This window comes from Echinococcus granulosus, assembly GCF_000524195.1.
Source record: "Echinococcus granulosus chromosome Unknown EG_S00071, whole genome shotgun sequence".
Classification (NCBI taxonomy): Eukaryota; Metazoa; Platyhelminthes; class Cestoda; order Cyclophyllidea; family Taeniidae; genus Echinococcus; species Echinococcus granulosus.
The window spans coordinates 291660-318836 of record NW_020170451.1 but is presented as its reverse complement, the minus strand read 5'-3'; the positions used below and the strand labels follow the sequence as shown (position 1 = coordinate 318836).

The 27177-nt window shown below is 40.9% G+C and overlaps 4 protein-coding genes across 4 annotated transcripts in view; all 4 read left to right on the top strand. All coding sequences in view use genetic code 11, as the record gives it.

Moving 5' to 3' along the window:
* The window catches only part of EGR_07181 (Sodium-dependent phosphate transporter 2), a gene marked incomplete at both ends in the record, with an annotated part of 10272 nt that extends 4896 nt beyond the window's left edge, over positions 1-5376 (top strand). Inside the window, 6 exons of the mRNA XM_024496430.1 lie at positions 892-1195; positions 1266-1458; positions 1515-1848; positions 3341-3453; positions 3538-3723; positions 5352-5376. Of these exons, the coding sequence (XP_024349185.1) occupies positions 892-1195; positions 1266-1458; positions 1515-1848; positions 3341-3453; positions 3538-3723; positions 5352-5376 (1155 nt within the window). The remainder of the gene's footprint in view (positions 1-891; positions 1196-1265; positions 1459-1514; positions 1849-3340; positions 3454-3537; positions 3724-5351) is intronic.
* A 3599-nt stretch (positions 5377-8975) lies between these two features.
* EGR_07180 (Histone deacetylase 6) lies at positions 8976-17730 on the top strand (the record flags this gene model as incomplete). Its single annotated transcript, XM_024496429.1, has 29 exons — positions 8976-9017; positions 9522-9614; positions 9653-9684; positions 9723-9864; positions 9906-10043; positions 10078-10175; positions 10214-10318; positions 10448-10516; positions 10802-10913; positions 11021-11086; positions 11152-11211; positions 11290-11379; positions 11465-11571; positions 11618-11740; positions 11811-11942; positions 12254-12307; positions 12619-12706; positions 12785-12907; positions 12999-13070; positions 13325-13455; positions 13495-13563; positions 13599-13764; positions 14242-14477; positions 14717-14784; positions 15444-15761; positions 16339-16577; positions 16795-16962; positions 17068-17196; positions 17614-17730. 29 exons carry the CDS (start codon positions 8976-8978, stop codon positions 17728-17730), a joined length of 3387 nt encoding a protein of 1128 aa, XP_024349184.1.
* Positions 17731-20102: 2372 nt separating this feature from the next.
* Positions 20103-20405, top strand: EGR_07179 (Histone deacetylase; the record flags this gene model as incomplete). The annotated part of the gene is made up of 1 exon (XM_024496428.1): positions 20103-20405. The coding sequence occupies one exon, from the start codon at positions 20103-20105 to the stop codon at positions 20403-20405; it is 303 nt and encodes a 100-aa protein (XP_024349183.1).
* Positions 20406-22092: 1687 nt separating this feature from the next.
* On the top strand, positions 22093-22593 carry EGR_07178 (Histone deacetylase; the record flags this gene model as incomplete). Its single annotated transcript, XM_024496427.1, has 3 exons — positions 22093-22152; positions 22236-22451; positions 22555-22593. The coding sequence occupies 3 exons, from the start codon at positions 22093-22095 to the stop codon at positions 22591-22593; spliced, it is 315 nt and encodes a 104-aa protein (XP_024349182.1).
* Positions 22594-27177: the final 4584 nt, after the last annotated feature.

The window sequence follows — 27177 nt, the reverse complement described above, 5'->3', positions numbered from 1 at the left end:
CGTCTTCTTTCCCGGGACGCTACATAAGGCCTCATCTGAATGCCCTCTCTAATTAGGTAGCCAGGCATTTTTATGGGTTTCGGGTTATGCTCTGCTCTTTTGATCGTAAGATCACTGAAAAAATCGGGGCGAGCGAGAACGTGATCCTTATTGCTTCTCTTCGATCGTCGTAAGACTTTTAGGGAAATCTGAGGTACCTGGCACCATTTAATCATTAAAGGTGTTTTGGTAGCCTAGAAAAGACTGTTCTAGTGGAGATCAAGACCAATTCGTATTTTACTCCTACGGCACAAAGTGCGGTGAAATTACCAAAAGTCACACTTTGCAAATTTGCGACTAGAATTTTTTTGCATCTTTTTTTCGATTTTAGGCCTGGTAGTAACTGGAAAACAGGAACTTTAAAGGAGGCCTTTCATTAAAGGATTTAGAAAGTTCTCTACTGATTTATGGCCACCAAAGCACTCTTGAAAAAAACTCCAAAATAAAATATTTTAAACGTGCATGTTATTAATTTGTGCCAAGTATCTACCCCAGTTACTTCATAGTCGCATAAACAATTTTTGTTTGGCAGCACCGCTTTAAATCTCTTAAGCCATTGGTGTTATACGATAACGCGTGTTTTATGCGTTGTCAAGGTTGGTCACGTTGCTTTTTGGGTCCAAAACTTTGGTCTGGGATTCGGTGTCCATAGGTTAGTAAGGGTTGTGCTAGATTTATCTGGTTGGATTTTTATGATAATTTTAACAATTTGTCGGTTTTGTGATACCACGCTTAATAGCGGACGTTTGTTATTGCCAAATTTTTTGTAAATCTGTTAGTATTCAGGCGTTTATGTGGATCCTCATGTGATTTTTCTGTTGTTATTCAAACTTTGTCTTGTTTGTGTTTTAGGCAGTAATGCTAGTTGAAACAGAGCTTCTTTTAGTGATCGTGGGTTTCATGGTAGCTTTTATGCTTGCTTTCGGTCTTGGTGCGAATGATGTAGCAAACTCGTTCGGCACCAGTGTTGGCTCCAAAGTGTTAACCCTCCAATTGGCGTGTATTTTGGCAACGATTTGTGAAATTTTCGGCTCTGTACTCCTTGGCGGACATGTGTCGGCAACAGTTCGTGGTGGTATTATTGATCTCACACGTTTTAACGGGACCGAAGATGGTCCGATGCGATTGATGCAAGGTCAGGTGTCTTCTCTTTGTGGTAAGTAACTCCCTTGGAGGTCCTTCCTCTTTTCCTGGAGAATGATTTTTCTCACCTTTGTTTACCATAGGCGCGTGCTTGTGGATGCTGTTTGCAACTTTTCTCAAAATTCCTGTTTCCGCCACTCACAGTATCGTTGGTGCAACTGCAGGTTTTGGTCTTGTGCTTTTTGGTTTTCAAGGTGTGCAATGGATGGGGATACTTAAAATAGGTAGTATTCTGCACTTTAAACCAATTATTGTGATATTTATCCCACTTTATTTGTAAATGCCAAAAATCTGTTTGTAGTTATCTCTTGGTTCGTTTCACCCTTATTAAGTGGTCTTGTCTCGAGTTGTTTATTCCTCATTATCAAATATGTCGTTTTGGTGAAGGTAAGTGAAGCTGATTATCGCTTGTATGCAACTATTGCTAATAAACAATCTGAAATTTGTTTTAACATCTTCCAGGAACAATCCCTTGAGCCGGCTTTGAATACGCTTCCATTCCTCTACGGTGTAACTGTAATAATAAATGTGTTCTCGGTTTTATATGGTGGTCTTCACCGTAAGTTTATCTTGACAGCTAATCCCACTATTTCCCCTTATTTATGTGTGCAAATTGGTTCTTTAGTTTTGAATCTTCCTGAGATCCCCTTATGGCTGACTCTAGTTGTAAGTTTTTCCGCGGGCATCGTTGCCGCAATCATTGTCTTCTTCTTCGTCCGTCCGATTATCAGAAGAAAGGTTCAGAGTAAGCACAATTTGCATAACTGCTTTAACGGCAGTCCTTTGAGAGTATCCAACACTACATTTGCCTTGCAGAACGTCTAGAGCTTATGGCTGCCGGAAAGGAGGATCCTACTCACAGGTGTTCCAAAGACTCCTATTACAAACGTATTCGTAGCAGAATTCTCAATGTTTTCTGGAAGGGACAGAATGAAAGTGTGGAAACTAACAAGCAGAAAATTGAGACCGGTGAGTGTGATGTACTTTTGTTATTTGTTTTCTTGCTGTTTTTATACCTTTAAATAACTAATACTGATGGTGACATTAGTGCCTTGTTGAAACAAGTTGGTGCCACAGCTAAGGTGGCGAATAAATTTACTTCACTCTCGGTGAGGTAACCATCCGTTGTCTTTCTCGCAAAATTAAAGTATAGACTATCAAGTCCCACCTATTTATCTACTTTACTACTGAAGGGTGTCCAGGGGTTTTTAGGGGTCAAATTACCCTTTATTCTCCTTATCATTTGACATTTTATAACTCAAAGAACTGAGAATTGTTTATTTGGGTCTAATTAGACTAACCGGCGCCACCTTATTTGCGCCTATTTGACACACGGAAGAATAACATTAAAGCTGGATATGCACGTGAGTCGGCAATCCGCAGATGTCTATTATTGTTGCCTTACATTTTTAGTCCCCTATTGTGTGAAGTCACCATTTCTAACTTCTTTAGGACCACTTCCTAATGCTCTACAGGTTCAACTCGCGAGGTCCTAAAATAGGCAAAATACTCGATTCCCACAAAGGGGGATGAGATCATGCGTATTTGCTGTTTTTAGGAGTTAAGCTGTCAAACACACTCACATTTGTACTGGTGATGTTTAAACGGTCACTCCATTTTTGTGAGCTCAGTTAGATACAAATATAGATAAATGGTGAGAATATGGACGCATAATGTTCAAACAGCACGCTTCTTAATTTTTTTATTTTTCTCCAATATTCTCATCTTTAGGACCTTCAGGGGATGGAATAATTGCAGACGTTGAAATTCAAACGCTGCCTCCAACCGATGTTGTGGGATCCGCGCTCGCGTGCACATCTCCTCCTGACGCTGTTACGGTAACCTTCGATGCTAGAAACAATGTAGACCTCACTCTCTCTCCATAGATAGCTGCTTAAGACTTGTGATTTCATGCGCGTACACACAAGCGCTCATGTCGATGTGTATAGTAAATTTCTAGACTGGTTCCATGTGGCTATCATTTCATGACAAGCCTGTGAGCCTGGAAGCTAACCTACATTATTTCATCATTCCTAGTAAAGCAAAGATCAAATTCAGTAGCCGTGTAACTAGAGATGGCTGCTAATCACGTTCTTTACATGTGTGATGTTCTGCTTAGGGCTAATTGTACTTAAATTGTTTTCTTTCTTTGTACTAGTGTTCTCCAACTGGTCAAGTCTACGATAGACCGGAGGAGGCTCAGGTGTTCGCTTTTGCACAAATCCTTACAGCGACGTTCGGCTCATTCGTTCATGGTGGAAATGATGTCAGGTAGGTGGACAACTATCACTGCCTGTACATCTTAACACAAATGCTATTTATAGTCATATCCTGCACTTTTTTAAATACATTTAGCAATGCTATCGGACCGGTGATTGGGCTTTGGATTGTCTCTACGACTGGAAATGTGTTGATGACTGCCAAACCTGCCGTTTGGATCCTCTTCTATGGTGGTGTTGGTATCTCCGTTGGCTTGTGGATTTGGGGTCGAAAAGTTATGGAAACTATCGGTACCGATCTGACTGTCATTACGCCTTCTAGGTATGCTTTTGCCTTTTGTATGGCCAATCGGAACTCGCCCTTTACAAGGATTCATACATGTTGCTTATTCTTCTTTCCCTAGCGGCATGTGCATTGAACTTGGTGCGGCGATTACCGTGTTGATTGCGAGCAAGGCAGGCCTTCCAGTCTCTACGACACACTGTCTCGTTGGCTCTGTGGTGATTGTCGGATTTATCCGCTCCAAAATGAGTGTAAATTGGCGACTGTTTGTCAATATTATCCTGGCGTGGGTTGTCACCCTGCCTGTGGCTAGTGGCCTTTCTGCCCTCATCATGTACATATTCACCAAATATGCCTAATGCAGACGCTACTGTTAGATGGCACTGTTAAGTGCATATTTTTACAGTAAAAGTATTGTACATACCGGAAGCAGCAAAAAGTTGCGTTGCTTGTTCCGCAATGGGACCTAGATGTGTTGTGCTATGCCTGTACTTGGTGGGTCTGGAAGTTACCAAAAGTCAAATGCACATACCTTGGATGTGGTTGCGGCCGTTCTGCATTTCGAAGAGTGTAACCGTGTTGTGCCGGAAAGGTAAAATAAGGGTCCGTGGGACGGTTTGGGAACTCCCATGCTTGTCTACCAATTTTGTTGCAACTAAACTTCATTCCTTGGATAAGTTTATCCGGGTTCCCGTTAGCTGCGCGCGGTAATCACCTTAATATTATTTGCCCTCCTACCTTGGAAGAGACTCAGTTCGGATCTCCTCGTTGTTATAAACAACGACTAATAGGGCGAGAATCCCGGTCGAAGCTGGCGGCGTGGCATGATAGTCATCACCCGAATCAATCGCCCGCCTTGCCCAATGGACCTGGCCGACTGTAAAATAGTACCACGACTGAGTGTGCAATGCATTTGGAAATGCACAACAGTCTGTATAGTGCGTTTTACAACAATAAAAGGGGCGACAATTATCCCGTGAGTGTGAACTCTTACTCAAAATCCAATGGAAGGGGATGTTGTTGCGCTCTGCAATCTCACTCCATCCAAAGTACAGCCGTTGCTATGGTTGGAATTAACCTTGACAATTGCGGCAGTTAGAAGGTTCCGGAAAGTTATCGCTATTGGGTACTTGTAAAGTGGAGTTTTTTCTACACTGCTCAGATCACCAAATGCAGTGATGTAGCTCTCCAAAGCAAATCAAGGCAAAGTGGTTTGACAATAGCCATGTCGCAATAAGATTGAACCCTTGTGTGGTCATCTGCCATAACCATGATTGTTATCTCATTGGGATGATAATTTTATCGCCTGACAAATGCGTACTCGGTTGAAAAGTATGTTTCCGAGGAATGGATTGAGAAAAAAGCCTTACCTTACTTGATCTCTCTGCCATAACCATTCCTTCAAAATCGTTTCGTCCAAAGCTACCGGTTTAGCTCTGCAACTAGTACACCAGTAAATGTGAAATGAGTGATCGAAAGGATCCAGAAGGGACTTTTCTGGTGGACACCATTAACGATCATCCTTTGCCTCACAGATAATATCTCGGAGGTATTTACGGAATGATAGCTATACTTTATCCTCGAGGGAGGCATAAGTAGAAATTGTACTATTCGATCCCAATCCTCTTGCAGCCAATTTCTTTTTGATCTTGTTTTTTTTTTCGTAGAGAAGCATTAGATATGAAATATTAGTGAATTCAACCCACGACACGAGTTTGCTACAAATCTATGACTGTGCGAAAGGCTGACCTCAAAGCCAACATGATTTGCGGGGTCAAAGTAGGTTGCAAAGTTGTCACCTTTAGCAATGGCGGCACGCCTAAGGGAGGAGAGAACGAAACCCGAACTCTTTTAAATTTACGATGTGGCATGTTTTAGTGAATGATGCAGAAGTAACGGGTTTGGAGGTGTACAATTCAGTTAGAAGGTTACATATTTACAGATTACTGTTTGAGTTGTGCAGATCGTGTTTTGTGTGATGTAGTGTAAGTAGCTGAGTTACAGAGCGTGCCAGGTAGGGGGATAAAAACACAAGCCATTTCGCCGACACAAAATTAATTTTGTAGGCGCACCCAAACTGTGAGTTCCATATGGTCCTTCGGGGAGGTTTGTGGCTGATGGGAAACCCGAATATAATTGCTGTAATTAGGTTCTCCTTTGATACCGCTTATGTGGCTATTATACGTGGCGAATTAGACCAACTATCTTAGCTAAATCACTGTGACAAACAAAGTCATGCCCACACTAGAGACTCTAATCATCAAATTGATATGATCTGGTACCTAAGTTACAACAGCATCATGGGGAGGGGGGGAGGCGAAGTCGTGCGTGGCTCGACAAAGGGGGCAACAGGACTGGATGGTGAGGTCAACTATGTCTACACAAAGCCTGATTCAAAACATGGAAGCTTTGAGCAGATTAGTCATTTGGTCCTAGAAATTGAACTTCGAAACAACTGATTTTAACCCACAACTTTTACTCGGGACGAAGTGGCTCTTACTAAAAAGGGCCATGAACAAATTCGCGGGTATACGAACAAGCTCCTACGGAATCCCATAATTGTGCGATTAGGTAGAACTGACGAAGTTCGCTATGCTACATTATGTGCATCACCACAAACCATTGGAGTCAATAGCTCCATTTACCGACATGGAATGATCGCACCCACTTGCCTCCAGCATGACACTTTTGGTTATCATCTTTAGGTCTTAAAGTTCGATTCCTAATACCTGCCTAACGACGGCACAGACGAAGTCACCCGAGTCTTTTATGGCTGCATATAAACCGAGCCCCGTTTTTATCCCTATTTAGCTAGCTACATAGAGGCGTCAATACTATACCTATAAGGGACTATTGTGGTGGAATCTTGTAATTTGTCTCGATCAGTTCAAAGAAAATTAATGTCCCTAGTGTTTGATCCAAATCCATTGAGGGAGAATGGAAGGATTGCTGGGAATTTTTAAGGCCAATCAAAATTATTTTTGCTCGGTTTACCTCATTACCGATGTGCCTCGTTCATTTCCAGGAAAGTGTGGCACTAGTTTACGACTATGTGTATTTCTCTCTTCCGAGCGTGTGTCTTGCTTTGGGTTTAATTCAGGGGCTAGTGGAGCGTCGATTGTAATCCCACTGGGGTAAAGAATCGATTCCCTGAAGAGGGCACTCACGCCCATTGGCAGAATGTTTGGACATTTTTCATTCTCCAATGCCTAGCCCCAACGACGCAGCAACTGACATTTAAACAGTTTATTTTTTCACACCTTCGAGCATTTGTGTTTAGCCTTTTTTTCTTTTCACTACTTGTCATACTCTTCAACTCAAACACACCCACACACAGTTTTACTACTTTAAAATGTATAATTGAGGCATAGTAAAGCCTCTAAACGTTTCTCTTTACCTTTTTTCCTGCATTTGTGGAAGCTCGCAGTGGCCTAATCTGTTAGATCTGCCCAAGCCTGTAAGCGTACTCTTCACTATCTTAGCATCTATAGCTACAATGTCCTAGTAGTTACTTCTCCACACAGCAGATACTAAACTATTTGGAACAATTTTTAGTTTCATTCAGCGTGTCTTGAAATTTTATGTACGTAGACACAGAGATTTTTGAACTGAAACAACAGCCCATCGCAAGCATTTTGTTAACACTAAGCGGAGAACAAGCATTCGAAGAGAATTCCAAAACTGTATTTCGCCTTTACGAGGTTACAATAAATGCATATTTTCCTGTCATTTGCAACTGCGACTATAATTGACCCTTACTCTCGTGTGTGTACCTCTAAGTGCACTTTAAGAGGAACTTCCTGTACATAGACAGGAGTAGTAAGTAGCGCTCAAACTGTCCATCTGACGTATGGAAGCATGTGTTGGCAACCTTGCGCACATGGGCCGCAGTTCATTTACGATAGGAATATGCGCTTATCCCCCACAAGACAACTACGTGGCCAATAACCTTGCACACAAATCCACCGCACCGTCAGCATTTCCTCCTTCCCCCGAGCAGCATTTTTATTTCCACATTGGGAGGTTTGTTTTTATGACACTTGGATCATGGAGTCATCGTGATGACAAAGTAGTGTGCTAAAAAAATCCTCACTTTGTTTTGTTAAGGCCTTCTTTGAATAAATCACAAATGAAAAATACTCCGCACGACGTAATAATAGAGTTCTAGGGAACGTGATCGTGTTTAAATGGAAAGGCACAGGAAATGCTGTAGAAGTGTGCAGTGCCAGAGACTTATGAGGAGACTGCACTACCTAGGTTTCTAATACTATCAACCGCGTAACGTGTCCGGATGCACCAGCTTGTGTAACGATTCGGCTGCACAGCGTACACATAACTGAAATTTCGCCTAATCATCACCGGCAACGAGGACTTTTAAGGCATGCAGAGGCATCTGCATGCTCATAAATACGAAGCGGTAATTTTTTAACTATGCACTTGTGAATACGGTTAAATTTTGGTCAGCCAACCTGATAAAAAGGTCGGTAATACATGTCTACATAGAGAATATACATAAAAACAAAATCTGTGCTTATTTGCGCAATAAAATTACTATTCTACTGGATGATTAAGGACAAAAAGTGAGCTTGAGAAGTCTATTCTGTCGTGGAAAGCCTCCCTGAACTTGATAACACTTCGGCCCATATGTTTGGTCTAATAATTTTTTTATCTTTTATAAATAAACTTCCTCACATTAACTAAAATAAATCTTTTTCATGTGGGAGGACCTAATCATTTAAGCCAAGACTTTTGGATTTAATGCCTGACAAATAAAATGGAATTCAAAATAATCCATGGCGTTTACACTCAACGTACGTTTGTATATTTGTACACTCACATATCTTTATTGGAGAGCTGGTTAAAATCAATTCAAAAAGACAATAATATAAATGTGAGTACAGTAACGGATTATCATGCAGGAAGTTTCCGACACGCACCATTATTAGCAGCAATAGAATACTTTATATGTACAAAGCTATTTTCCCAAACTTTAGTCATGCAAATACACTTACACTTTCAATCAGGGCAAAAGAGTACCTAAGGTTCCGTTTAGAACGATGACGTGGAAGAATGAATATTGTTAACAAATTATTAACCACTAGGCAGAGGCTAGGTTTACAAACAATAATCCGGATAAAGTTTGGCCGGGAATTCTGTAAGCGCAACAAACTGTTCTCCAAACACGTATTTGGCAAAATGAAACAATAATAAGTGCACTACTTCACGCGAGTATCTATGAATTTAAGACAGAATGCATAAACTTTTCAACCTTTTTAGAAGTCTGCTGCATGATGAACGGTTTTCGTTCGGCTCAATCGTGTCATCTTTTACAAGTTCGCTGAAAATTTATTTCTAATTTTAGTAATATTGGGAGACGATACGAAATAACCAATGGTGCAAAAGATCCTGTTAACGACTTACGCGCAGTTTTGAAAAAGTTCCTTTGGATTTAATGCGTTACTTTAAATGAGCCTTCAAAATGATCAAATTACTCAAGTGCGCGTTCTGTACTCAATGCACCTAATACTGCATGATTTATTGCTGGTTAATGACTTGAACTTACGCATTGTGGATCCTAATTTAGTATGATTTATTTTGCTCGTACTCACCAATATTTCTGGTCTCTGGCTCATTTGTTTCTTTTTTCTCACTTATATCAGTGCTATAAGGCAAATTGTGCGTCTTTTATTGTGCAATAAGTTGTTTTCCATTTCTTTATTCGAGATGGCTTGAAGAAACTTTTTTCGACGTATGGTCACGTCTAGTTATACTAGGAAATGAGCTATATGGTTCACTCCTTGATCTAATTTGAGGGATTTTCCACTTTGCTTTAAAAGTTTACCCAACGGGAGCGTCGGCGTGCTCGCCAAAGAACTCCTTTTGGAGACGAGGATGTACAGGTCGTTTTTGCTGGCATGGGAATAAGCAGCGTATGTTTAAGCATTCATTTTATTCCTTTTCTGACCAGGTCTTTCAACGGCGTTTTGGATCTAATCGACGGTAAATCTAGTCGTTTTTTTAATATTGTAAATATACAGCACCGCACTGTTCTATCACACTGATATGCTTAACCACGCTAATTGGCTCCATGAGAACTGTCCCGAGTGCCCAGATCGATTGAAAATCGCGTATCAACGATGTAGTGAATTCGGTCTCGTGGATCGATGTCTCCTAATTCAGGTAAGTAATAAGGGTTTCCATTTACAGGGTTGTGCTCTTAGCCTCAGCCTATAAGTGATGAATTGCTACGTTTGGCACACACACAAGATTATATTGACGCTGTGGCTGCCACCGTTGAAATGAGCGATGACGCAAGGTTTGAGTATGTGAAAAGGTTTGACAGCGCCTTTTTTAACAAGGTGAGCCCATTTCCCTCACTGACCATGTTCTTAGGACACTCACACCGCAGCCCGTTTGGCCGCTGGTGCTCTGACCCATGCGGTCGATGTTGTAACCCGGGGAGATACCAGAAATGCGTTCTGTCTGGTGAGGTAGGCTCGCTTGCCACTGCCAATCATTTATCTTTTAGGCCACCAGGTCATCACGCAATGAAAGATGAACCGTGTGGTTACTGTGTTTTCAATAATGTTGAAATCGCAGCTAAGCATGCATTACGTCAGCATGAGGCAAATAGGTTAATTTTGAACTGTCATTTTCTTCCGATTATTTCACTTATGCGAGGACCATGCTTATGTATTGACTTGAACCAGTTTTTCTAGTATTAATGGTGTTTCAATATGATTTAAAACCATTTGTTTTATAGAATTCTGATCGTTGACTGGGACATCCATCATGGTCAAGCAATGCAATATGCCTTCTATGATGACCCAAGGTGTGGCATATAATACTGCCTTTTTATAACTCCTGCTACAGTCTTTTACTCTTTACTTCCTTATAACTCACCATTTTTGAAATTGCTGAGCATCCATTTAGTATTTTCATTCTGTCTTCATGCTCCGGTAATGGAAAATTTTGATGCTGCCACTCCTCACCTGCGCCAATCCTTAGCTAATAGACACAACTATATGATGAAAGGATGTAATGTGTCAAGATATTGGTGACGAAATTAAAAAAGGGCTCCACTTAAATTCATATAATGTTGTGTGACTTGGTTTAGGGTTCTCTACTTTTCCATTCATCGTTATGATCAAGGAAACTACTGGCCTTCTTTGCGTGAATCAGACTACGATTTTGTTGGCCAAGGACCCAGTTATGGATATAACATCAATGTTCCTCTAGATGGGGTAGATTGTTTGTTAGGATATCACAATTTTACGTTATATGTAGTTGGTCTGATGTTCAGCACTGGAGGTTTTTTTATTATTTCCTCTTTAAGAAAGACTACTCAGATATTGACTATTTGACCATATTCAACATCCTTCTGATGCCCATCGCATACGAGGTAATCATTTTCTTCTAATAATTTTGTCATTTAGAACTTTGCTTGCTATGTTTTTTTTCTCCTAGTTTGGTCCTGATCTCGTAATCGTTTCTGCCGGTTATGACTGTGCTCTTGGTTGTCCTTACGTACGCCATTATACATTTAACTTTACTACTTAATGTATGAAGCATATCCTAGTATACTATCGAATTTCCACTCTTTAGGGCTGCTTTTCCTTATCTCCGGCTGTTTTCGCCCACTTAACCAACCGTCTTATGGTTTTGGCAGATGGCAATGTGATAGTTGCACTGGAAGTGAGATCGAAACAATCATTTTTACCCACTAGTTTTGTATATGAATTTTTTCTCATCTTGAATCTTGTTTCATCGTGTTCTCTAGGGTGGTTATAATGTGGAATCCCTCAGTGATGGTGTGGCGCACACGATATCTGCTCTATTAGGTGATCCCCTGCCTTCACTCGAGTCTCTAAAACCGGTATTATCAGGGTAGGCATTTAAGCGCCCTTCTCTTCAACCCAACCTTTCTTCCTAGCACCAAGGAGGCAATAAGAAAGTGTGTTTCTGTTCTGCGAACGAAGTGGAAAAGCCTTAACATTTTCCCTATCAAACAAGCGCTGTCTCCCAAGGATATGTCCGGCCTCAGTACTAATACCTGGTAATTTCATAATTCTGTGACCTTTTTTGGAAATATGTTAATGAAACTTTACTAATGAAATGCCTCCTAGGAAAACAGTGATGGTGCCGACCACTGACGTGGAGCCCTGCCGTCGAAGTGAAGATGAGGTTGCTGCTGCGAACAAAAAACTTGCCGACCTCAGAAGGATCTGCTCCTTTACCGAAATGACTGATCAGCAAAGGTGAGGCAGCCGCTATAGTACTTCCACATACCCACGCTAGATGATAAATCTTGCAGTGAAAACTTGAGTCATTTCACTAAGCCTTATGTATACCTCTAAAGCGAAATCCTAGGTCTTATAGATTAATTCAGTATTTTGAATTTGTTCTAAAGCGTGTGATTATTTCAAAACCGTCGCCGCGTCTAAAGCGAATTCTAAAATCTATTTTTGTTTCTAACAGCATTCTTTATTTTCATCCATAAATAACACTATGTCAAAATTTTTCGCGTTATCTAATGCACTCAATTTCCCTGTTTTCTTCTCTCTTGTAGAGCATGTCTCGTCTACGACAGTCGTATGGAAAATCATAAAAGCGAGCTTGAACGGTATGGATTCTGCCGTTATTGTTGATATTTTCTAGTTTCCTCGATTCCTGCCTGTTTGTTTCTGTTTGTTTTCATACAGAATAAAAGACAAATAAGAAGTTCCATATTATTTTACCCATTAGGACAACTTTACACTCCGTTTCGTGGAATGATCCTATAACCTCATCGTTTTTTATTCCTCTGATAAACATTTAAAGTTCCCTCCACTCTACATTAACAGTTACCTGTCTTGATCATCACTTTTCAAATCAGTAGAGCGTATATAAATTTGTGATCCCATCTTGATATTTTTAATGTTACTATTTATTCAGCCAGCAGCCTGAATGCCCGGCACGGACTCGCCGGGCCTATGAATTGTTGGAGGAGTATGGTCTTGCAAGGCGATGTAAACGAACTGAGGTATGTGGTTCATTTAGCATGTAGTTAAGAGAATGCGACCTCTCATCCCTTACTAGGGCGCACTTCTTGTCCACCTAGGCTCGTGTGGCGAGTGAGGAGGAATTACTTCGTATTCATAGTCAGGAGTACATCGATGCACTGAAGAACACAGCTACAATGCCACAAGCAGCTATCAACGAGTTTGCTGAGCGCTTCCAATCCGTTTTTTTGAATAAGGCACGTTTAATACAGTGGAAGAAGGAGAGAAGTTTTTTTCTCAAACTGACTGTTTACTTTTTCGTCCGCATTTTAGCACACGTACGACTCTGCCTCACTTGCTGCCGGTTCCCTCCTCTCTGTTGTTGACGATATATGCAGCGGCGAGGTGCGCGCACATGAAAATTCATCTATCTATGCTTGCTTTTAGCTTTCCTTACGGTCGGCATGTTCTAAAAAGGAAGGCGTTTCTTTACATGTCAAATATAGTTTACTTGCGAGGCATTTGTGACTACTATTTGCTTTTTACGATTTATTATCTACCCAATTCTCATTTTTTGGATATGCTTCCCGCTTATAAGGCTTTAGTGTGGAAACCTGAGTAAATTATAATTATTTGTGTTATTGTATTGCTTCTTGTAGGCGTTGCATGGCGTGGCTGTGATCCGGCCACCTGGTCACCATGCGGAATACGACCGGTGCATGGGCTTCTGTTTCTTCAATAACGTCGCTCTGGCTGTGCGCCATGCTCAAGAATCCCATGGACTAAAAAAGTAGGTCCTATACCTGTTTTACACCCATTATCTTCTTAGAATTGCTGTTATTGACTGGGATATACACCACGGTAATGGCCTTCAGCACATCTTCGAAATGGATCCCAAGTGGGTAATTTTCGCAAATTTGAGTGGGTCTACAGTCTACCAATGGCTATTGATTTGGCGTTTCATGATTTCAGCGTTCTCTGTCTTTCAATTCATCGCTTTGATGAAGGGCGCTACTTCCCCAACTCTCCTGATGCTGACACCGCATTTTGTGGGGATGGTGAAGGCGTTGGAAAGACTGTCAATATACCTTGGAATGGGGTTAATGAGCCTTTTGATTCACCTTGTTCCCATCTACCTGTTAAATTACTAACCTACTTTCTTCTTCAGAGGCCCATACGCGACGGTGACTACCTATCTGTATTCTTGCATGTTGTTCTTCCGATCCTCTACGAGTTTCGTGCTGAACTCACCATCGTTGCAGCTGGTTTCGATGCCGCCCGTGGAGATCACTTAGTATAAATGCCTCCTCTTATGTAGATAATTTACTTTTTCATAGGGATGAATTTTAATAGTTTAACTATTGTCTCCAATCAAGCCTTCACTGTAATTTATGATAGCATAAGAAAACGTTAACTGGCTGTTGGGCCAGGGATTATTACCTACCTCGGCGCCTATCAAAATGGTGGTTGTGTAACTGATATACATCGGCTTGGGTATTTGACGTCTTCATGTTTTTCTCAATGGCAACAGGAACTCATGGTCAATCTAAGGATGAAGTGCATTTCACTGTTATAGGGAGGAGTGGGTATCTCTATGGAGTGTTTCGGTCACTTGACTCATCTTCTAGTCGCCACATCGACACTGAATAACCCAGTGGAGGCAGAGACAGAGCGGAGACGTCGGGGTGTCATTTTGGCCCTGGAGGGCGGCTACAACCTCACAGCCACTGCTGAGGGTCTCAGTCACTGCGTCGCCACGCTACTTTCCGACACCTGCCTCCGGTTGCCCAGCGGCCTTGCGCCCACCGATAAGTGGGTTTCATCTTCCCCCCACCTTCCCACCTCTCAATTTGTGTTTGCCTTCCTTTCATACCATTGTGCTTTACCAACCTCTTCTGCCGCCATAGTTCGGTCTTCACCTGGCATGCCAAGGCGGTTTTGTAAGTACATCGTGGCACATCTCGCTTTCTCCCTTTTTCCTGCACGGAAAGGCTTACTACATTTTTTCGATGCATTGCCTTATTTACATAACGCTATTTTGTTTTTTTTAGAGGTGCAGCGACCATTCGCAGAGTTGTTGAAGTTCAAAAGAACCACTGGACATCTCTGTTTGATTACAGTAAGAGATTTGTTCACTTATTATTCCTGTCGCCGCCTTTGCGGTAAAGTGGTTGTCCGAATGCTTGCGCGCCAAATGTTTGGACTTGAATAGATACTTAACACTACGACTGTAAATTGCATAACACGCCGGTAACTTTATTCCTGTCCTTGTAAAGTGGCTATTGAAGTTCATTACTGCTTAATAAATTATTTGTTGGTGACCCATTCTAGTGTCCTTATTGTTAACTTGTTTACACGTATCTTTGTGAGGAATACTACTTTACTCTCTGAACTTGTTCTTTTATTTTTGTTTACCATTACTTATTTGATATGATAGTGGACAGAGTATATCGTCTGCGGGGTATATACCATTATGGCTCTAATAATTGAACTGTCTACATTACTGCTTTTCTGATAACCCATTTCATTATCTGCTTGTAAGTATCAAACTTCATGTTTGCATTTAATTCCAAAAATCTTACTAATTTTGTTTCGATTTCGTTCCCATTCGTCTGAGGCAATCTAGAGAATTTGCAATCCGCATCACCATATCTCCTGTTAAACGGTAATCTTTTATGAAGGCATTTGTTTTGAAGTTGTTAAGGGGTACTCAGAGGCTTTACACGTAATCTGGAGACTGTGACCGATTGCGGTGGTGAGTGTTTTTTTGTTTTGCAGGTCCAATGGCCTGCCATTTGGATCAATTGACGAATACACGTCTGCAGGCCGTGACTACCTCGTCAATCACTGCGGCCACTCCAACCACACAGGCCTCCACCGAAAATCACACGGGCACAGAAGCGACAGTCGCGGCGACCACTAACGTCGCAACCGGTGTCTCCTTTGACTCCACCTCCTCGGCTTCCCTCTTCTCTCCTTATGTCTCCCTCTCTACCACCACCATTCAAGCCGAACTTAGTATACCTGCTGCACAGGAAGTCGTGATGGCGTTTGAAGCGCCTCAGCCAGCATCACCACCTCCTGCCAACAGTGATGGTACTTCCCACTCGGGCCTTTACTTGGGCCCTCTCTGATTCAATTTTTTGGAGTTCGTCCTTTAAGTATTTGCTTAATTTCTCAGTTCAGGCCCTGGTTGAAAGTAGCGCTGATTCAAAATCGGAATTACCTCTTGTTCTATAGTTATGCTTTAAAATAAACACGTAATTGAGAATTACGACACGTATGTTTTGTAGGCGGAAGCATAATCAACCATCCACGCTCATCACTTGTCTCGCAAATACCCTTTTGTCATTTTTGAGGCTGATTAAAACTTCAGTTGAATTTTTATCATCTAGTTGGTTAGCAGGCAGACTGATTTTCTTGAATTTCTTTGAGAAAGAGATTGGGATCTAGGAAGCTTATTAGATGCGGATCCCCTCTAAGTTAAAGAGCGGTCTTGATGTCCACCTAACATGTCAGTCTGCTGTTTGACGGTTTTTACGCCGAACGTTTGGTTTTGATTGATTCACTTACTTTCTCAGTCGTTGGATATGTTTTTACACTTATTGGGAAGTATCTCAGAAGAATGCCCATGTCATATTAAATAGTAGCAGTACCGTTTTACCATTTTCAGCCGATTCCAATTCGCAGGAGGTTGCAAGCTCCCAGCCACAGCAGCACCCGACGACATCAGCTACGGCAGCAACTGTCTCTGACTTGTCTATGGGAGCAGTTCCACTCTCTGATACACCCCAGCCCGTCGCTGGACCCTCAGCTGAACGCTCCACCAACCGAGTGGATTCTGGGATGCTTCGTCAACTTGTTCACTTCGCTGACGCCGGCATTGAAGATCTGGGTTCCTTCCTTGGACTGGTAGCCAACTTTGCCCCTCATCTCTTCATTGACCTCTTACTTGAAAACCCCCATACTCTTGGAAGTTTTGTCTGGTAGAGTGGTGGGCAATTGAAAGTATTGACCTAGTTTAGCTAGCAATTTCCAGTCAAACTAAATCAAAATTTGCAGACCTTACTCGAACTTTGGCTATCCTAATAGAAAATGATGTTTTTCTACTCTTCCAATTCTTACACAGAACTCTAGTGATCCGACACCAAATCGGTTGTTTGCCGTAGAACCGATTCTCTGGTGTCCCCACTTAGGCCAGGTCACGTCTGCCAGTCAGTGGCGTCCTGAGGTTACACACCCCTGTACACGATGCGAAAGTCGCCACGAAAACTGGGTCTGTCTCACGTGTTATGAGGTACGCTTCTGTTTTCGTCGATATTTCTTATTCCTTTTCCTTCCTGGACTTACGTCAATCATTTCATGCTTTTTAATCTGTATTGGGTCCACTCTACTGATTAAGGTATACTGTGGACGTTATGCTCAAGGACATATGTTAGAGCATTACAACACCACTCAGCATTCCATCGTTCTAAGTTTGGCTGATCTCTCCGCGTGGTGCTATGTGTGCAACAGTTACATTCACAACGAGGTAATTCTCAACTTCTTTCTAATCACTTTTTGTGTTCTGAGCCATCTTTCATGTGCAAGATTTTAATTAGTCCTTAATTAGTAGTTTCTTTTCAAAATATTACACCATGCGACCTTTTGCTTGTCAGGTTGGTATGTTGGCCGATCTGGAACTCATGAACTCAATAGCTGTGCACCCCTTAGTTGTGATTCAGAGCAATGTACTTCAAATTCTTCACACATTTTTTCCTAAATTATTTCCTGCCGCTAATTTGCTGCATCATTTTATGGTTGTGAGTTGTGCTAAAGATTTGAAACAAATGAATTCACCTAATTATTTTATTAATAAGAATCATAATAGTAGAAAAATTTATTATTCAGGCTGTCGTCGTATTCATTCTTCCATTATTAAATTCAATTGTTTTTTAGGTTTTACTAGAGGCGAAACAAGCACTCCATCTGGCCAAATTCGGAGTGGTTATGCCTACTTGACTTCCAGTTCCGCCACCGCGTTCTTGAAGTGCGTCCGCAGGACGTATTTCACCTCTACTGTTAATTCCCCTATTTTTGTTATGGCCTCTCTCACAGAGCCGCATTTATTGTGTAAGAGTACTTTTTGGATTGAGAATAAAGTATATTGAGTGGATTTCTTTCTCATCAGTTGCATAGGCTATCACACGCCGCTTGTTCGGACCCACTACACGTCAATTGTGTCAGTGCATGCACATGTTGAGACCAACTGATGTCGTGTGTACTGCCTCCCGGGGCGAGGTGCATCCCGCTGCTACTAGTATCCCTTTCCTACCCAGTTATGTCGTGGCCATTTCTCCTGAAGAGATCACGTTAGGCTCTTTTGCGAACATTTCAGAGACTAGGTACCTCATCTTCAAGATAATGGAGAATCTCAATACGCATGTGATTGATTTAACTCTAAAAGTCGTTTTTACTACTCAACTATGTAATCATATAAAAACAAGGGGATGCGTTCAGGATATTTAGCAGTACCTTAGCTTCCAGTTCACATATTCATCCTGGTTGTCGTATTCCATTTTCTTGGTTCTCACCAATTTCGTACTACGCATCCTCTCCCCCCTCCCCTGTATGTCATGTGTCTTCACTGTGATTTAGACCTTGGGTTACCTGCGAAAAGTCTTCTGGCACGTGAAAGGTGACAATTCCTCATAGAAGAAATAGAGGTAACCAAGTCTCATCGTCCAAATGAAACGAAAGCGCCGCAGTGTTGACACTGATGCTCATGATTCCTCATCAATCGTCTGTAAAAATGGAAAGTACGTTTCATTCGGTTGAGGAATTGTCTTGCATTAAATATTTTATTATGTTTCATTTTCCCCCTCCCTTCGATAAGTAAGTACTTGTGCATTAACCCTAAAATTGATCAAGATGGTATATTTAAGGTCTAAAATATTGCGATATTACCACCAATTCCTGCTGTTTTTTAAAGACTAAATTCTTATGATAAGAAATATCAAAATTTGAAGTTGTAAACATCAAAAAGTCAAAAAACGCCATTTGGTGTAGTCGGAGTACTACATATGAATGCATAATTTTTAGTAGTTACTTGTTGAAAAAACATTTTAGAAATCGAAATATTATTTCGATAGTCAGTGGGTCGTTGGGTCAAGTTTTGTACATTTATTGCAATGATAGAGGCACAGGAATCTGCTTTGATGATCGGATGACGCGCCATCGCCATGAATGGTTTTTTGGGGAGCAGGAGTCTCCTGCAAGAATTTCCCGTCCCTTCCAACTAATTCAAAAACAGGGCTTACTTAACCGATGCACACGCGTGCCCGTAAGTCCCACCTTATCTTTTCATGTATCTTCAAAACTATAATATCCGTGCTTTCTAAATTTCATCCATTCTTTCTGTGTATCTTGGATGGCGATTTTTCTCCAGTGCTTTTATACTTATATGCCCTTTCAGCTTACTACAATGTTTGTGTTTATATAAATGTGATTTTCGAGTTTCTTTTGTATCTATCAGGTATTCGGCATACTAACAATGTAAACTTGGTCGTTTTGAGAATGTAAAGTCAGACTTTCTCATCAATTTTTTTGCCGACACTTACAGATCACTTCAAACTTAGTAGTGACTGGACTCGGAAATTTATTCAGGCTCTAACTTTTGATCAGCGAGGTCGCATAATGTAAGTTTTAACTGTTTTTTTTTGCTGATAGGCTTGTCACGTTCCAGAAAGTGCTCTTTTGAAGGTGCACGCTCAAGAATACGTTTCTCTAGTTAAGGATTCGGCTAAAGTATCGAAGGAGGAGCTCTACGACCTTTCTGGAAAATATGACGGTGTTTTCTTCAATTCGGTAAGTTAGAACAATGAGGAGGTAAGTAGTCCAATCATGTGGGATATTTGCAATGGTAAATTAAGATTCTACAATACGAAAACAAATTGGTCAGTTAACGGCAATGTACTGATATCCATCTGTAAACGAAATATATACTACTGCACTCAATGAGTATGATAAGTTGTTCATTTTAATTGTACGCATGCATATTGGCGTTGCGGACCGCCTCCTCTAGCCGTCAGGTTGCCGTACTTCCAACTTATAATAAGCAAGAAACAATAGAAGCATACTAAACGTATAAAGTGGGGTAATGAACACTTTATTATACCACATTTTCATTTAAACCGAATGATGAAATGCATATTTTCTATCTGCACGATGCAAAGATCCTCCTTCATAACACTTAGATCACATCGATTAATATCTTCAGCTTTTCAAAATATTGGTTTGGGGGTACCGCATTTACGCTAAGTGATAGGCGAAGCTTTCCAACTGTTTACTTAAATTCTACCAAGATCTGCAATAAACCTTAAAGCTAGTCTTTCACTTCCATTTCCCTGAAAGCACACCTGGGAAGCAAGTAGTTTGGCGGCAGGCACAGTTCTGCAAATGACTGTTCAGGTCGCGACCGGGAAGCTGGAGAACGGTTTGGCTCTCGTCCGACCTCCAGGTCACCATGCGATGTACGACGAAGCCTGTGGCTACTGCTTCTTTGGTAACGTCGCCATCGCGGCTGCCAGTCTGCTTGATTCTCCACCTCTTTCTGTTTACAACCCTCAGTCTCTTTGCCCCAAGACCGTTTCCCGCGACCAGCTTGTACAGGGTCCTCGTTTCAAACGTATCCTCATTCTGGACTGGGATGTGCATCAGGGTCAAGGGACTCAGTACACATTCTACAATGATAATCGGTAGGCCATACTCCCTTCTATCTCCTGTTTTGGGCGGCTATTTTTTCAGAAAATATAAAAATAGGACTTTACTTCCTGTATGAGGCATAATGTAGCAAACTTTGTAACCAGTGTATCATTTTTTCAGTGAATAAGTGCCTAAACTTCAGTCATCATTATCGGTGAAACATTTGAATCAATCGTCGGCTAAAAAGCCCAAAAGACGGATGGATGGGAGACAAGAAGTAGTAATGAAGGATGTTTTTACATCATGTAGAGAAATAAATGGCCTTGGGGCTCTTTAGTGCTGAGTTCCTTTAAAGAAGTTATACTGAGGCCATAAGGGGCTGTCAATGTATAAAAAAGACGGAAGGCCATTTTAGGTAAATGATGCGTATCCGGATACCACCGGCGTGGAATTAGATCCACGAGAGACTTATGATTCCTGTGTGCAACTAAAATAAACATCATTGTGATTGGAAGACTCATTCAGTTTGCTCAATACCTTAGTTAGCCTTATCTATGCAATATTATGTGAAACCATAGCTGAAGCAAAGGCTTTGCTGGTGATCATGTTTCCATAACTCATTTGGTGTATCCAGTGAAACCTTTGAAGTTGTCAAAAAGAGCTAACCACTATTTCTTGCATGCAACAATGTGATCACTAAATTGATTTGCTTTTTCTCTCTTGTCAATTAAGATGGATAATTAGTGTGACGATTACTCTGACACTTGATTAATTCTAGCAGTGGAATTTGTTTAATCATCCACTTTGGAATTGTCCAGTATTTGGCTATTTTCAACTCCTGTTAATTTATGCACAATTTGAAGTTCATCCGCTTTTAGCTCATGAACTGCTACTTGGATATCAGCTTACGCTTCCCATGGCTCTCTTCCGACATCAAAATTGTGACTGAACTTCTCAAAGCATTTATATTTTAGGGTTTTTTCCACGTGGTGAACTTATTCGTAAGTAGCCGTCCATTTCTGACCTTCCGTCTTTTTGCTACACGGAGCAATTTGACAGAGACCATCACAAGCATAAGCTCACGTTGTTAGTGGTGGCTAAATGAAACAGAGAACAGTCTAAGTTAACCGTCAATAGTAATAACTCTCGCTTGGTACTTCATGTTTGACCTATTACTTGTTCTTGAAATTATAGTGCAAGGAAAAAACCATTGTTTTCGTTTAAGTATAGGAATTGATTCGAACTGTACTCATCAAAAGAACATTTTTCTGATTCGTTTTTTTTTGTGTTGCGATACCCTTGTCTGTGAAAAGTGTTAATCTAACAGCATATGCTTGAACCACTATTTCCTCAAAGCGATTAATTTTAGGCAAATTGGATATGAAGCGTGAGACTCTGACAAAAACACCCTTTAGAGGCACTTCTTCAATGGGCTAATCACCGTCGAAATTAATATTTAAAAAAGGGATTGTTTTGATGTTTGATTTCTTTCTCTACTTCATTTGTTGTCTACTTCTGTCTTCTCTGTGACAAGAGTTCTCTTCATATCCATCCATCGGTACGAGGGTCGAAAATTTTGGCCGAACTTGCGCGAGGGAGATTTTGACTTTATTGGTGATGGGTCCGGCCGAGGTTTTAACATCAATATTCCGCTAAACAAAGTGAGTTGTTTGCCGTATACAAACAAACTGAGAGCCCTTTAAAGTGTGAATTATCAAACCCCGTGTTTCACTTGCAGACTGGAATGACAGATAGTGACTATCTAGCAATCTTTCACACCCTAATTATGCCGGTCGCATATGAGGTAAGGTTGACGCTTACTTTCTTTGGGTCATTATGTCCTAATTAAAGGTGGATTTTTTGTGTTTATTTGTATTATTTTTCTAGTTTGATCCGGAGATTGTGCTCGTGTCGTCTGGTTTCGACGCAGCCATCGGAGATGCTGAGGCAGGAAACCACTTGTGTACCAACCAAGTGAAAGTAGACGCTTTCATTTGCGGTTGTTCTTTTCAGGGCAAAATGTGGCTCAGTCCTGCTTGCTACGGTCACATGACGCATCAGCTTCGCACCCTCGCCGGAGGAAAACTTGTAGTTGTTCTTGAAGTAAGCTGTTCTCTGGTTTTAAGGCGCTATGTATGTGTTTTGACCTACAAAACCCTATCCGTTTTCTCTGCTTAACACCCAATTATCAATGTCATTGTTTCAGTTTGTGTTGAGTTTCAAAAGCACCAGCAAGTTCTACTAAGCATTATGCTGTTGTAATTGTCATGATAACGATATCTTACTATTCGATGTCTTGAGCCATATTTGCCCAGACTTACGATTTGAGAATTCGTCGAAAGATGTCAAAGTATTATTTAGTTTGTAGGGGTAACATCAAGCCTACCTTGATTTCCATCAGATACTGTGGCATCAAGTGTTTTGGTGATTTGGTTCTTTGGTTAAATCAACTTATTTCCTTTTTTATTTGAAAGGGTGGCTACTTTGTTGACAGTCTTGAGAGGGGGTGCATTCATGTGCTGAAGTCCCTGCTTGGCGACCATGTACCTTCACTTCAGGCACAAGATCCTCCCTCAAAAAGGTGCCCTTTTTCCTTATTGTTTATGCAGTACTGAATTTCCTTATAAATTAAGAGAGGAATTAAGTAATTTAAACTCGACACGTTTTTAGTGTCCAACGCACTATCTCATCTTCAATTGTGGCACTTCGACAGTACTGGAAATGCTTGAATGTTGTTGGATTAAGTCGGACTATTCCCCGGCCTGATGTGTCCCGATTTCCTTCAGTTTCTTGGTGCGTTTCTGTTTGCTTTGGTCGCATTACCTCATTACGTCTCATAGTTTGAAATAACTCCTCTCCTGTTTGTGTTTTTTTGTTGATTTTATAATCTCATGCTGCTGGGTTAATCTAATTTTGATCCGGATGTTTAAGTAGCACCAGCTGAACTCATTTTTACAAACCCAAGGCCTTCTGTCAAAGTTGTAAATTGGCCAGAAAGAAATCCAACTCTTTCAAAATCAGCCATGGCTTTCAGTCAAAAGCTACTTCGAAAGTTGTCTAAACCCTTAGCGAAACCTACTCAAGGGGACATCGTTTTTCTGCTCCCCGTTGATAAGCCAAACGATTTGGATCGGCTTTTTTCAAGGTGGACTGACAGGTTAGTGTTAGTTTTCTTTACACTTATAATCTCTTTTTAACCGAACAGCCAATCTCATATAAGTAAAATCATATCCGACTAACTTCTGCTCTAACCCTTAAACTACACAACGTGTTATAGCTTCTGCCTACGTGCCGCAAATTTACATGGTCCCAGTGTGTTTTATCTTGTTTAGCTTAAAGGTACATGGCGTGGACTCTTATCAGCTTCAAGCTTATGTCGAGACTGGTGTGCAAGCGCCTTCAAGAGGTGATAGTGTAAGTTGAAATGGTTTCCAGTTGAGACCTTAGAGTCACATCGTGCCTACTTTTCAAGTTATTTTTTCCCTTATTAGGACGTCTCAACACCTCAAAAAAAGACTAGACTTAAATTGAACGAGAAAAGCTCCCTTGAGAGTGCACCTTCTCTACTTAAGGCACTTGAGAACACGGTGATAAGTCTCTTCAAAAACGAGGTGGAACAGCAATTCGGTATAATTTTGTTTGGTCCACTTTGACGCTTAAATACTTACTTGGTCATCTACTTTGTAGTTCACAGTGGCGTTGGTGGCTGCAAAAAATATATCGATGGCCACGTTTATATCAACCTTCTCTCAAGTTCCCTGTGATCTGCTCAAAAAGTCCCTTTCGACCAAATTTGAACTCCTAAAGCGCCTGCCGAATCAATGTAGTTCGAAGCTGCATCGCCCGAGCCCTCCCTTCGCAAATCCCTCTGAGTCTTTGGAGTCTGACTCTCGACTCATGTATGTGGATTTGACAGGAGATGGGGGGTTGGATTCGCAGGCTTTTGAGTGTCTTAACCAAAAGCAAGGGAAGGCGGATTCTTCAAAAAAAATAAGGCACGTGTCCCCTCCTTTTGAATACATTTCGTTATCGCTGCCAAATTTCCCTTCTTACTTCCGAATCGATAGATATAGACATGACTGCAGATGTATTTTCTTTCTGACATCTAAACATCCTAAAATGGAAGTAGTTTTTTATGGACAAATTGAAACCATAAAGTAACCATTTTCTCAACTTTTGTTAAAATTGGCATTTCGTTAATTTTTACGTTTGCATGCATTCGGTTTAAAGTGGGAGTGAAATGCAAGTGATTTTGGAGTCATGAATTTTATGGTTGCTGCGTAGATTGGTTAAGAGTGGGACGATGGGACGAGAGAGCCCTGAGTTTCCTGTATCCTATCATCTAGCTGTGAGGCTAACAACTTAACCAACGGGTATGTGCTAGTCAACATCGAAAACTTGCTTTCAAAAAGTTAGACAAAGTAGGATAGGGTGTGTGCGTGCGAGTATGTGAACGCCCTACAGGTACATTGGCTTGCTTTCTATATTTTCCGTCAAGGGAGAGGCAGAATAATCCCCCACCCCATGAATCCTTTAATCGGTATTTCTAGATTGTGCTAAGAGCTTCTCATTCTGCTTTTTATTTTCCCTTTTCTACTTGTCAGTGTGATGGCCTTTTCCTTCCATTATTCTGGTTCCGAATTGACCCTGACGAGTCTGAATCCTCAATCTAGTTGGGTCAGTGTGCCTCTGCAGTGCTGCAGATCTCCAAAGGCCCCGATTTGTACTCACTCCGTTGCCAACATGTTGGCCATAATGGATTTCGTTATTCTACCCATGAGTTACGCCTTCGCTCCCGATCTCTTAGTCATCAATGTCAGTGACTCCACCACAAAAGAGGTTAGTTTGTTTGTCGTTTGGTTCGAAATGCTACTTTTCTTATTCCAACTCGACTTTTTTCCCGCCTTTATCCTTGAAAGTAGTTAGTTCGTGATCCTTGTGGATTGGGACTGCCTTCCGACGATCGTCTGATATTTAATTTAAAAGACGATAGAGAAATCACCCAGTTGTACAAGCTGAAGGATGAGTTATTGTCATTGTATTTGTATTTCAGAGTTTAATGTCACATTTACAAAGAAAGAAAAAAACAGTTGGTTTTTGTATTATCCATTGACGCCACTTTTTCTGTATTTGTAGCTCCGATAATCCCTCAATCGTTCCCTTGCTTATAGATAATTTATCACTCACTCCTATTAATTGTTAATTCATCATATTACTAATATACTTCTTTTGTGTTTGTTCGCAAATGCTGAACGTTGCCCCTTCAATTTTACTATTGAGATGTTATGTATCATCTTTTCTGCTGAACTACTTTAGCTGGATGCCGTAGTTCTAATAAATTGTAGATGGCCTAAGTGTTCCACGATTTTTGTTAGTTTTTCATAAAATCAAGCAAACTTACGCTCCTTTTAGTAGTATATACTAACAATATAACTATCTGGCTAATGCGTTTCATCAATCACACACTAAGTCAGTCTCAACCGATCTTGATCTCTCTCGTTACTGTTGGCTTATTCCCTTTAAAAACCATATTGATGGGTTCCCTTCGTGGCTTGATCGTCGGGATAATAAAGTCGTGATGTTCTAACCTTTGCCATGTGTTCGTGCAGGCATCAAGTATAGACACTGTAATATCAAAAAGAATTGCAATTTTACAGGTCATAAGTAGGGGATTCCCAATTGGTTACGAGAAGCATTGCGTGTTTTAGATGATAAATTTTTCGGATAATAAGTGGTTTCTTTGCCACGATCACTTTTAGTATTTGTAACATAAAAATATTGCTTAGAGGGCGCATCGGCACTTCACCTGTATGGAAAGGCCTAAACCCACCAGAGCTTTATGAAGCGCTTGGTAGTATTATAACCAGAATACGACCAGTTTATGGTCAAGTGACCCGCCATGGTGGTAAAAATTCATGTATTTTTACTTTGCCGCTTATACCGGCTCAAAACATTAATGGATGTGGGTGTGTGTATTATACGTGATGCATCAACTGGTGGAAATTTGTCTACTTCGTTTCCACATAAGCCTGTCTTCACTCAAAACTCGCCAGTCAAATCAAAGAGAAGTCTTTGACATTTTCGTTCAAACTGGCCTGTAAATAATGCTCGATTTGTTCGTTCCTGAAGTATTTTATTTGTAGTGGGGGGTGAAAATAAGTGGTCCTTTATTCTACAGTCTTTGGGGACTAAGGCTTGAATCAGATTTTCTCTAGTGCTGATTTCGATAAATTAGTTTTGCTGTAGGTTCTCTTGTCAGCTTCATTCCAAAGCATAACGAGTGACTGAAGTCGGAGAGAGCGGGGAAGAAATTGGAGTGTCCACTAATTAAGGCGCTTATGGGTTGTGTATAAAGCCCCCTCTTCCTTTTTTGGCCTTGCATCAATCAGGCAAGGTAATAAACCTGCAAGTGGTTAATTCAGTCCTTGAGTGGTGTACAGAAATTGTCTTTATTCACCTTTTTTCCTGGCAACAGGATGTCAACTCCACTTGAATAATTTATCGCAGATAGGCCCTACTGGGAGGTGCTTGTATAAAACACCCAGCATAGAATAGGCTTGCAGTTTAGTTCGTTACTATCCACTACATACATCCACCCTTGTTGAGGAAATTTGAGGCAGTTTTTTTCCGTTTTGGAAAAAAAATATATTTTCTTTGTTATTAAATAAAGTTGTTTACTGCGATTTCTTTCTAGATGGAAATGTGTTAGTTTTTTATGGTTTTACGACTTCTGTACTCCCCATGGAGTGATCATGATTTAGCTGGGAAATTTCGTAATGAAAGAGTAATTAAAAATGCCAACTTGCAATATTATTTCAGGAAAAAGCGG